General features: G+C 35.1%; 1 protein-coding gene across 2 annotated transcripts in view; it reads left to right on the top strand.

Annotated features, from left to right (window-relative positions):
• Positions 1-12,328, top strand: part of LOC116776052 (twitchin) — a 74,144-nt gene that overhangs the window by 30,005 nt on the left and 31,811 nt on the right. Inside the window, exons 23-52 of one of the 2 annotated variants that reach the window (XM_061524226.1) lie at positions 68-497; positions 575-680; positions 758-918; positions 1,263-1,401; positions 1,503-1,717; positions 1,791-2,122; positions 2,209-2,392; positions 2,471-2,595; positions 2,671-2,848; positions 2,930-3,054; positions 3,195-3,221; positions 3,963-4,122; positions 4,215-4,348; positions 4,422-4,593; positions 4,902-5,053; positions 5,193-5,343; positions 6,288-6,396; positions 7,380-7,576; positions 7,772-7,913; positions 8,082-8,230; positions 8,601-8,758; positions 9,045-9,186; positions 9,328-9,467; positions 9,590-9,824; positions 9,934-10,140; positions 10,624-10,787; positions 11,027-11,162; positions 11,337-11,461; positions 11,598-11,754; positions 11,917-12,114. In XM_061524226.1, the coding sequence (XP_061380210.1) occupies positions 68-497; positions 575-680; positions 758-918; positions 1,263-1,401; positions 1,503-1,717; positions 1,791-2,122; positions 2,209-2,392; positions 2,471-2,595; positions 2,671-2,848; positions 2,930-3,054; positions 3,195-3,221; positions 3,963-4,122; positions 4,215-4,348; positions 4,422-4,593; positions 4,902-5,053; positions 5,193-5,343; positions 6,288-6,396; positions 7,380-7,576; positions 7,772-7,913; positions 8,082-8,230; positions 8,601-8,758; positions 9,045-9,186; positions 9,328-9,467; positions 9,590-9,824; positions 9,934-10,140; positions 10,624-10,787; positions 11,027-11,162; positions 11,337-11,461; positions 11,598-11,754; positions 11,917-12,114 (5,050 nt within the window). The remainder of the gene's footprint in view (positions 1-67; positions 498-574; positions 681-757; positions 919-1,262; positions 1,402-1,502; positions 1,718-1,790; positions 2,123-2,208; positions 2,393-2,470; positions 2,596-2,670; positions 2,849-2,929; positions 3,055-3,194; positions 3,222-3,962; positions 4,123-4,214; positions 4,349-4,421; positions 4,594-4,901; positions 5,054-5,192; positions 5,344-6,287; positions 6,397-7,379; positions 7,577-7,771; positions 7,914-8,081; positions 8,231-8,600; positions 8,759-9,044; positions 9,187-9,327; positions 9,468-9,589; positions 9,825-9,933; positions 10,141-10,623; positions 10,788-11,026; positions 11,163-11,336; positions 11,462-11,597; positions 11,755-11,916; positions 12,115-12,328) is intronic. The other variant, XM_061524228.1, reaches the window with a different exon arrangement.

The raw sequence follows: 12,328 nt of genomic DNA on the forward strand, positions 1-12,328 counted from the left end.
TATTAATATCAAAATTAGAAATGAACAAAGAACAAGCAATTTACTTTTTGTGATTATTTTTACGCAGGAACTATTCCCTGGATCAAAATACAAGATGACGAACGAACAAGATTCTTACAGACTGACTATTATGAATCCTAAAGTGGAGGATACGGGTAAAATAACGATTGAAATTGGCGGTATCACAAGCACTGCGTTCCTGCAAGTTGAAGAACCCGATCCTACATACAACTTCACCAAACATCTAAAGAAGACACTCACTGGCTACACTAAACACGAAGTCGTGCTGGAATGTGCAGTTTCAAACAGCTTAGCCATCGTGTCTTGGTGGAAAGGAGAAACGAAACTAGAAGATGGTGAAGAATTCCAAATTTCTAAAGACCTGTCTGGTGTTTGCAGACTGATAATTAAAAAAGCAAAATTCGAAGATGCTGGGAAATATTCCTGTAAGATCGAGAAGCAAACGGATAAGACAAATTGCGAACTGAAAATTATCGGTCAGTATACTAATGTCGAAAAAAAACTGGTTTGCTTTTTATATGTAATATTTGACATTGTTTATTTTTATTTACAGATTACCCGTATAAATTCACCAAGGTACTTAAGTCGCAACAAGCAATTGAAAAGGACACCATTACCTTACTCTGCGAGCTTGATGATGCTGCAGGCGACGTAAAATGGTAATTTTTGTAAATGTGTTAAACACCTACATTAAGTTCGGAATTATTGAAAATTATTTATTTTCTTTCTTTCACAGGTTTAAGAATGACCAGCCTCTTAAAGCGGATAAACGTATCACCATTGTAAAAGAAGGTCGCAAGCGAAAAGTGGTTATTAAAGATGCTAAGGTAACCGATGCCGGCAACTTTAAGTGTGTAAGCAACGCAGACGAAACCACCTGCGAGTTGATCGTCAATTGTGAGTAACCAATACAAAAAATATATGCACTATCATACAAAAATTATACATGTAAGATTATTTCAACATTTTATTCGTGAAGAAAAAAATAATGCAAAATAAATTAAACTTATCATGTATTAATCGATAGAAGTCTTATTAGAAATTGGAAGTATAAATGGCCTATTTTCTAAACATGGTAGACTAACTGCTAAGTCGTCAATTAAATATAGTATATGTAATATTTTTTTCTTCCGCATAGTAATTGTTGTAAAGCTTTTAAATACGAGAGAGTCCTCATCTTTAAATCGATTTATTACATCCTTAATATTGTAAAATTTTGATACCTTTGTTTCAATTTGCAGACTCAAATCGCTTCAACAAAAAGTTGAAGGACACAGAAGCAATTGAGAGAGATAAAGTAGTGCTTGAGATTGAATTGCAAGATCAGACGGCTGAAGCAGTTTGGTCTTTCAATGGAGTTCCTATTGTGCCGAATGACAGGTAAAATTACGTAAATAAAAATTATAAATTAATTTAAGGTAAAATAAAAAGTCTTCAAATAGTATAAGCATATTTCACTATCTGTTTCGATATTTTTTTAGGATTGAAATCAAAAATTTGGGTGGTGGAAAACATCAACTAATTTTCAACAAGATAGAAATGGAAGATGACGGCGAGATTCTTTGTGAATCCGGCAAACTAAGCTCTTCATGTAAACTGTCTGTTAAGAAGGGTGAATCAAAACCACAAATTGAATGTCCAGATGAATTCAACGGACCCGCTGGACATCCATTCGTAATAGAAGTGCCTTACAAAAGTGAGTTATTTATATTTAAAAGTAATGAAAAGTATTTTTATTGAGCGTAATAATATATATATTTTTAATTCAGTTTCCGGAACACGCCAAACACCAATCGAAGCTAAGCTATTTAAGGATGGTAAACCGCTACCAAATAAAGAAATTGAAGCAGTGGTTGAACAGGAAAAGGTTCTATTTAAAGTTAAGAAACCGACCAGAGAAGGTTCTGGTAAATATGAGATTAAGCTCTCCAATGCTCAGGGCGAGGATTCCAAGGAAGTTAATATAATTATGCAAAGTGCACCTTCCGTGCCTCAAAATGTTGAGGTGGTTGAGGTATTCCAGACAAACTGTACTGTCACATGGAAGACACCGCAAGATGATGGTGGTTCACCTATTCTTAAATATATTATTGAAAGACAGGTGAGACAGTTAAAACGAGTTATACCGTTTGGTCGCTATATTTTTATTCCATGGAAATTGCTAATATTTTTTAACAAATTCCTCAGGACTTATCACTTAAAGCAGCATGGGATAACGTTGGTGAAGTGGCTTATGGAGAGCCGACGAAATATAAGGTTGAGGACCTCATCCCTAAGAAGACATACAAGTTTAGAATTCGAGCAGTTAATAAGATTGGTTCCAGTGAACCTGGACTTTTCGCTAAACCTGTTTTGGCTAAAGATCCTTGGGGTATGTCTTCTAAACAAAAAACGATTTTAAATCATAGTTTTAGAATATCAAAACTAATTTTTTTGTTAAATTTTTCAGATGAGCCATCCAAACCAAAGTCATTGGAACTCACAGATTGGGACAAAGATCATGCAGATCTTAAATGGCAAAAGCCAGATAACGATGGTGGTGCACCAATTACGGGATATGTTGTAGAATACAAGGTATAAGAAATGGAAATATTTATATGTAAAATATTTCTAGAAGACCTATTTATCAATCAATTATTTGTATTGTAGGAAAAATTCGGCAAAGACTGGGTAAAGGGTGTCGAAGTCGATGGTGACACATTATCCGCAACTCAATTTGGACTAAAAGAGGGTTCCACATACGAGTTTAGAGTTCGCGCTATTAACAAAGCTGGACCTGGAGAACCTAGCGACAGTACTAAGCCTATTGTTGCTAAATGCCGATTTGGTGAGTTCTCAAACTAAGCAGATAGATAATATGACTTATTTTTTATTTCATTTATTACACGTAAATTATTCAATATTTCAGTGAAACCATATATTATTGGTGAAGGAGTCCAAAGTATCATTATCAAAAAGGGTCAGGTTATTTCCTTCGACATCAAATACGGCGGTGAACCCGAACCGGAAGTTAAATGGTTCCTGGGCGAAGAGGTAATTGTTTAGAATATATATTTTTTTTTTAAAAATCGAAAAATCAAAAGATGACGATCATTATTATTTGAAATTTAATTGAAAATTTCTTTTCGTAAAGAAATAATTTATTAATAAGTATTTTATTTGTCCAAAAAAAGAAACGTGGAAAGGCGTACACGGAGAAGGTCAGATTGGTTGAAAATAAATGTTGTCTTAATGTTCTAAACAAATACTTATACATTCTACTCTTTGTACACTATTGTGGCTAACATAATCGCACAAATATATTGACATGTGTCACAGTTCACAGAATTGTTTGTTACACAATGTCCTAAAATTATGTCCTTCAGGACAATCCTGTAATCGTTCTGTGAATTATGATTGCATTTAATTCTGTCTCAAATCAATCTCCAATTACATTGAATTGCAATGTAATGCTTTCGATGTATTTTATGAAAACTGTCTTAATGCATTAAAGCGAAATATTGAGCAACACATTACAAAACATACCTTAACCATAATTGATGTGCACAAACCTACATTACATAATAAATGTTATAACATTTTTTTACATTGAGATATTTCGTTTTAATGCATTCCTAGTAAAAGATTTGCATACTCATAAAAAATTGTCTGCAATGAGCACAAACACAGACTCTCTGCGATTTTATGTGTTAACACTGTCAGTACAATGATCAGTCTGTACACACTTCATAACAAGTTCAGTGTCTCACTAAACACTCGGAAGTTGTGCACTTTTCAACTGCGTCTACTTGTATTCATGCTGTATCTATGTTCTTAATTGATCTTTCTTGTCTCTATCTAATTATTGATGTACCATGGGCGGAAATATCATTCCTGCAAATGTTACTGTTATGCGATAACTTTCTTGGTGATATTTTTTTTAAATAAACGATTGTATATAGGAAATTCGTGACGATGGTGACCGAATCACTATAGACAAGTACGAGAGAAATACAGTTTTGACCGTTAGAAGAACAACAAGACCTGATAGTGGAAAATACAAACTTGTGCTGACCAACTCTTCAGGCACATGTGAAAGTGTTGGAGATGTTGTTGTATTGGGTAATAATTGCTATATTTAAGAATGCCCATTATTTTATGTCCTTAAAATTAATATTTTTATTGTACTAAAATGACTCATTGCACTACTACAGATAAACCAAATCGTCCAAACGGACCTATTGAAGTCACGGACATACGTGCCGAGAAGGCGACAGTTAAATGGCAGAAACCAGACGATTTCAAGGGATCCGACATCACAGGATATACCCTGGAAAAAATGGATATGGTGAGTTGTTTTTAAAAATTACTCCGACGTTGATCTTCAAGGAACTTTGCAAATAACTTTTGATACTTCTCAGGACACTGGCAACTGGGTACCGTGCGGTGAATGCGGTCCAGATCCTACCGAATTTACCGTTAAAGGTCTTACGCCAAACCACAAATATAAGTTCAGGGTTCGCGCTGTTAACAAAGAGGGTGAATCCGAACCACTGGAAACCGATGGGTTTATTGTTGCCAAGAATCCTTACGGTGAGTCCACAATTACCTTTATCTAATTAAATAGCTCATTAAGTCTCTACAACTTTAATATCAAGTACATCATTATGTACAAATAAACTTATTGGAAATTAAAATATTGTAACCTAAGTTCGTGTTTTAATGAAAAAAGTTTGAAAACAACTCTAGAGACATCTTACAAAAATAAAACACCCATATTTTGGATGAAATTCTAAATACTTTTTTTATTCTGCCACCTCATGACAATAATTTCACAGATTTTTAAAAGTAAATAACATTAAAATTTCACATATAAATAATATATTGAACGTTATGATCAGATCCACCGAAGGCTCCTGGCAAACCAACGATCATTGACTATGACAACATGTCCGTCACGTTACAATGGGAGCCACCCAGCGATAACGGCGGACGACCAGTGCTGGGTTATGTCATAGAAATGAAGGACAAATTCACAGCTACATGGGTTGAGGTGAGCTCTATTTTGCATAATAAAATTAAGTAATAGGAAATAGGTATAAGAGTTCTTATGTAAACATCTATAAGAATAGAATTTTATAATAATATAGTAAAACTATTTCGCAAATAAAATAAAAAAAATTATGCCATAGGTCCTGAAAACGGAAGACATCAAAACAGAGGCGAAGGTTGAAGGTCTGAAGGAAAAGATGATTTATCAGTTCCGTGTGAAGGCTTACAATAAAGCCGGAGTTGGTGATGCATCTGAGCCCACTGAGAACCATTTGTGCAAGCACAGGAACTGTAAGTAGAATTAAAAAGTTATTGGGTATGAAAACTTATTTGTTTTTGTTTTTTTGTAATGTATATTGCTGTTATTTCGGGCCCACACGTTACTATATAATGGAGTAAAACCTGAGTGGCAGAAATACACTTATTTCGGAGGTGACCACAAACGGCTAAAGCTTGCTTGCACAAATGTCATTTCAGGGATACTTGTTCAAGTGTGCGTACATGCAGCGAGCTACTTATGCTTTGGATGACGCAATAGCAGTAGGTTGGCTTTATTTTAGCGTCAAAAAACTGAAAATTCAGAAGAGTCATCAAATTATATGGTCTAAAGACTAGTTAATTATTTTTGTCCTGCGGTGGTATTCCTTACTTTTTATTTGCCAAAGACATGGCTCAATCCTATAAATATTTATAAATTCTTCTAATATAGCGCGTACTACTTGCCTCTCGATAGTCTCGCTCATTTATCTACGAAAATGAGAACATGTAGGTGACTAAAACTACACTGAAACTTGCGCGTAATGCAAACTGCTACCACACACTTTCATGAAAACTTGGGCAATAACGCAATATTGCACAAGTTGAGAAATGAAAATTTGAACTTTCTCAAGAACTTGTCCATGTCGGAAATTTGCGCAGTTTTCTTCCAATATACTTACGCAAGACCTGGCTTGCACAAGTATACTGTAAAGTGTAAAGTATGTGGCCGGCATTAACCCTGTGGCTTTGACAGCGTCACCGGGAGAGTGGACCAATGCTGAGAACGGCCAAAATTATTTGTTCTATTCTTCCAAAGATTTATCATTAGCTCTACTAACTTTAACGATCACGGGGACAACCAATTAGCTCTGTTTAATAAAATCCTACATTACTAGTATCCCCCTAAGTCGTACTTCATTTATCCTTACGGCTTACACTCTACAAACAAAACATTTTATCGTTACTTCTATCCACAGTGAAGCCACGCATCGAACGCAGCACTTTCAAATCCGTCATCATCAAAGCTGGTAGAACACACAAGTGGTCTGTTGATGTCATTGGAGAACCTCCGCCGGAAACCACTTGGTAATTTCACTACTTTGTAATATACACAGTACTCTGGTTCCAACAACTCTTTCATAATAATAATGTTATGGCGTTATTGAAAAGTATATTTTTCCATGCAACAACCAGCAGATCAATAACCATCCCTGCAACCTACAAAAATAAATAACGCATTTGATAAAACATTTAATTACGTATAAATGAATAATTAATAAACGCAAATAATAATAATTAATTAACGTACGTTTAGTTTTGATGTCGTGCGCAATCTTCAATACTTACTGACAACGTATAGTATAATTAACATACAAATTTCTTTACAATATTTTTTACTACAAACAAATCATTAGTATGTTGCCATTTTACTATACCTACCTACACATTTTGTGGTAGTTACTAGTATATTAAATACTTATTAAAGCCCTCTAGCGTCGAATAGAATAAGTTCTTGTATTCATTTCTTCGGTAAGTAGATTTATTCTACGGCCAAAAGATGGCGTTTATTTAAATTATCGATACGGATTTCAAAGTTTATATATAGAAAAGAAGCTAGTAATCCTTTTTAGGAATCAACATAATACAATAATTACAATAAAATATATTGACTGTAAAAGTAAGGAAATCATTGTTTACACTTTAATTGATGACCTGTTAGTTTTCTGTCAGATGGCGGTGTATATTGAAAAATTGTAAAAAAAAACTGATAATCATAATTTTCTAACTCAAAAAACTGAGGTTAATGATTATCTCTGCATCATATTGAAATGAATGGGTTATTGTTAAAGCGACGGTTGAAGACTTACGATAGGTTATATAAATAAAGACATTAGATTATTATATTTTAATAAGTAGAAACTTGTAGTCGAAAAATAAAATAATTCAACCGTATATCATGATTTAATTTATGAGTATGAGAGAGATGTTTCTCATACTCATCTAAATAATCTCGATGCAATTCTAAATGTGAATTAATTTCTAAAAGAAAATACTCCTTTTACTAATAGGTCATGGCGCGAAAACATAAAACTAGTGAACACGGAAAGGATTAAAATCGAGAATGTCGATTACCACACCGACTTCACGATTACTAACGCGGTACGTCGGGACACCGGCAAGTACACGCTGAGGGCTGAAAATTGCAATGGTTTTGACGAAGAAACTGTGGAGTTAACCGTCCTTAGCAAACCAAGCTCTCCTAAAGGTAAGCCTATACGCTACTCTACTGCATTCATAGTTAAAAATAGCAACAGAGATTTAAGGATTAAACATGTTTTTTATACATAGAAAAGAACTATTCTATTGTTAATTTTAGTATAAAATTGATTAAATCTTTAAACGTTTCTTAGTTGAACTGAAGTTCATAAGTATGTAAGATTAAATTATTAATTCTTCCCAGGTCCTCTGGAAGTGACAGATGTACACGCAGAAGGCTGCAAGGTCAAGTGGGAGAAGCCGGAAGATGATGGAGGCTCTCCGATTAAAGAGTACGAGCTGGAAAAAATGGATCTGGCTACTGGCAAGTGGGTCAGGGTTGGAAGGTGAGCCAGCAATATATAACTTAAATTTAATAATATATATAAAACAAACACCATACATAAAATAAATATTAGCTATTTCAGAACATCTTTTTCCTATCATGGCTACATATTGTTATTGTGATTATTATTAATTATAATGAGTTATAATCTTTAAATCCTATCACGCAGAGTGGCTGGAGATAAGAAGCCGCTAGAATTGGAAGTAACCGGCTTGGAACCAGGTCATCAGTACAAGTTTAGGGTTACAGCTGTCAATGACGAGGGTGATTCTGAACCTCTGGAGACTGAAAAAGCTACACTTGCTAAGAATCCCTTCGGTGAGTTTGCGGATACGAATGTTGCTAGATCGCAACAGCAAAGTTACATCTATATCTTACTACGCTAGTAAAATATAAAAGTAACGTGTCAGCTATGAATTGTAATGTGCCCTGAGAGAGGAATGAAAGCCGAGACTGCTGAGTAGATACCGCCTTTATTTCAAATAGATCGTACATTAAATAGGTACAAAAGTAGGTTACATATTATGTAATATAATCTATTCACTACATCTAAATAACAGAATAAATAAAATTGTACATTTCATGAAACTGATCTATTTTCGAATTTCAGTGAAAAACTTATACGCTATTAAATGTATTTAATTTAATGTTTATATGGTGGATCTTAATCTGACAACTTATTATCTAGATGTGTCCGACAAGCCCGGCAATGTCCGTGTGGCAGACCACGACAACCAAAGTGCCACAGTTGCTTGGGAGCCACCAGCTTCAGATGGTGGTGCGCCTGTACTTAAATACGTCATCCAGAAAAGACCTAAGGGCGGAGATTGGGAGAATGCTGCTGAGGTTTGTGACATCTCTCAACGAACACGCTTCATTAAAATCTCCTCTGTCCATCGAAAGATTGTCAAAAAACTCCAATTATTTGAATGAACGCTTTCAAAACTTTTTTAAGTGACTTACAAAATGTGATGTAATAATTCTAATTTAAATAATATTATCAATTCAAAATTGTTTTGTTCGGAATATATGGACTCTTATAATATTTGACTATATTATGGCTAGTAAAACGATGTTATAATCAAGGTCCATATTTGCAATAAACTTGAAATAAATATCGGCAATTCGTCAGGTCCCTGGTAACGCTACGTCTGCTAAGGTAGATGGTCTACCTGAAGGTAGCGAGTATGAATTCCGAGTGATCGCTGTCAATAAGGCCGGACAATCAGAGCCATCAGAGCCAACCAAGATGACCACTATCAGACATAAGGCTTGTGAGTACAATTATACTTACCCTTACATACCTGCCTAAAAATTTTGTTGCAATGAAGATGATGCAAATAAACAAGAATACTGGGATATTTTTTTTCTTTTTATAATTTCTGATATCTTTCTCAATAAATATGATATTTCAGTGAAACCTCGTATCGATCGCACAAACCTCAAGGCTCTAGCTGTACGCGCCGGAAAGCCCATCTTCTTCGACGTGAACGTAAAGGGTGAACCTGCGCCAAAGGTGCAATGGTTCCGCAAATGGAAGAAAGAAGAAAATGAAGTAAGTATTGTTTGATATAGTATGTATTGGAAATTGTTATTATATTTTGTCTGGTGTGATTGCAATTTACCTTACCGTCAAATAATTTAATTTTTTTATCCAATCACCATTTTATTCATCAGGTCACAGAAAACGTCATTAATGTGGATTACAACACGAAGTTAGACATCAAAGAAGCTGTTCGTGCTATGACAGGCACTTACAGGATCCTGGCCACTAACGAACATGGCAAAGACGAGGCTGAAGTAGAGATCACAGTTCTATCAGCTCCGGGAAAACCTGGAGGTCCGCTCAAAGTTACCGATGTTACCAAGAACGGGTGCAAACTGGCATGGAAGAAGCCAGAGGACGATGGTGGTACGTAAAATTGCGGTTGTCAGTCCTATATCAATAATCTATCAATCAATAAACCTGGTTTTGGCTATCCACGCTAAAAGTAAGTATAAACCATAAAATATATTTTCAGGTAAACCAGTGACTGGCTACGTAGTGGAAAAACTAAACAAAGCGACAGGCAGATGGGTACCCGTTGGCAAGACAGATGATACCGAAATGGAAATCAAAGGCTTGCAGGAGGGAGAAGAGTATGAATTTAGGGTCAGGGCTGTCAACGATGAAGGAGAGTCTGAACCGTTGAAGACTGACCACTCTATTATTGCTAAGAATCCCTATGGTAAGATATTTCGATATTCACTTTGGTCGAAACGTCCTCCTTTCAAAATGATTGTAACAATTTGCGTTCGTTACTGTCCCTTCCAATTAAAATTTGAATTACAATTTGAATGTCTTCCATACTATAGTCAATAGGCTGTTACTGATATAGTGCGTTGACAAACTATAGCGTCATTTCCACCTAGCAAGTAAAACATCCAGTCAAGCAGCATCCAGTTGAAAACAAGGAAAATTATCATGGTCTTAAATATTTTATCCTAAAGCAACATCTTTCAAATGTTATGTTATATACTAGAGTTAGCCAAAAGCAAGGCTTACGACTCCTGGATTTGATTATGTAGAAAAAAAGGCAGATATACATAACTTATCGCAACCTTAATAGCAGAGGAAACTGTAGAAATCCTGATGTTAAACAATGTTATTAAAATTATACCACTAATTTGGAAACAAGATATTAAATGACAAGCAAATTACCATTTTCCAGACATACCTGGCAAACCATCAGTGCCAACTATCGAAGACTGGGACGTTGATCGCGTAGACCTGAAATGGGAGGCACCCAAGAACACCGGAGGCGCACCCATCACTGGCTACATCATTGAAAAGAAAGACAAGTTTGGACACTGGCAAGAGGCGCTTGTTACAACGGTATGATGAAAGTTCTACAATGATATATTAATTCTTTCATAATAGAAGGTAAACATATTATCTGAGGAAATCCACTAGAACAGCAACCTATTGATATTTCTTATAGGTTTTAAATAAGATTTTTGGAACAAAACAAATTCTTTTTACACGTCACCAGCGTAATGACGAACGTAATCTATAAATTGAAAATTATAAGTCTTTACTTTTTAATAGATACTGATCTATTCCTTCATAAACAGACGCCAGAATGCAAAGCTCGTGTGCCAGACCTAAAGGAAGGCAACACGTACCAGTTCCGTGTTAAAGCTGTCAACAAAGCTGGTCCGGGAGAACCTTCCGAACCAACCCAGCCGCATGTTGCCAAAGCCAGATTCTGTAAGATTACCTAAATATTTATTACACATAAAAGAATATTACTGGTGAATAAAATTACATATAAATCAAGAGTATCAAAATGTCATCAAACCTAGAAATATAATTTTTCGATATTGATAAATTGTTTAAGGGATCATAATGTTTTCTTATCTTATGTCCTTATATTTTTTTCAGTGAAACCACACATTAATCGCGACAAGATGGTTGCAATTCGAGTTCGAGCAGGTACCACTATCAAACTCGACGTTGACATCAAGGGTGAACCCCCACCGTCCAAGACCTGGACCTTTGCTAATAAGGTATACTTGCTATTATTATTTTTCAACGTATCTATCTCTCCTTTCTTATATCAAAACTTATATAATAAATTAATTTGATAATTTTCATATTTAATTATTACTGAAACTAATTTCCGCTACTTGATTCTTCATTAAGGTCATTGAGACCGGACCAGGATGCAAACTGGAAAACGAGGATTACAACACTAAGCTGCAGATCTTCGAATCATCCTGGAAAAATTCTGGCATCTACACACTGAAGGCTGTCAATGACTCCGGAGTAGATGAAGCCACTGTTGAGATAACTGTTCTTGGTATGTAAAAAAAGCTGAATAGATTTATAAATATTGTGACATGGTAATACTGAACATGGAAGTGATTTTATAGATAATTTGACCAATTTTTTTCTTATCAGATACAAAAAGTCACTAAAGTATACATGCATCGAAGTAATGACATTTCATTATATTTTTCAGATAAGCCAGGCAAACCAGAGGGACCTCTCGAAGTGTCTGATGTCCATGCAGAGCACGTTAAATTGTCCTGGAACAAGCCCAAGCACACTGGTGGACTACCACTTAGTGCTTACGTGGTTGAGAAAATGGATGTCACCACCGGCAAGTGGACTCCGGCTGGTACTATTGAACCTGACGTCACCGAGGCAACTGTTACAGGTAAGGGTATAATATATTGTACATTATATTTTTTGTTTTAACAAGTAGAGATCTGTTTATTGATTGCTCCGTCAATAAAATGTTAATTTATATATTTTGTTATTGACTTTTTATAAGTTGTCTTTCAATCTAATCTGTGCCTATTTTGTGCTTTGTATCAATGTCAAACATTATGTCTAGTAAGAATCTGTTTCCAATTTCAATGTTAATCTTT

The sequence above is a fragment of the Danaus plexippus genome, chromosome 24 (assembly GCF_018135715.1).
Source record: "Danaus plexippus chromosome 24, MEX_DaPlex, whole genome shotgun sequence".
In the NCBI taxonomy this organism is placed as follows: Eukaryota; Metazoa; Arthropoda; class Insecta; order Lepidoptera; family Nymphalidae; genus Danaus; species Danaus plexippus.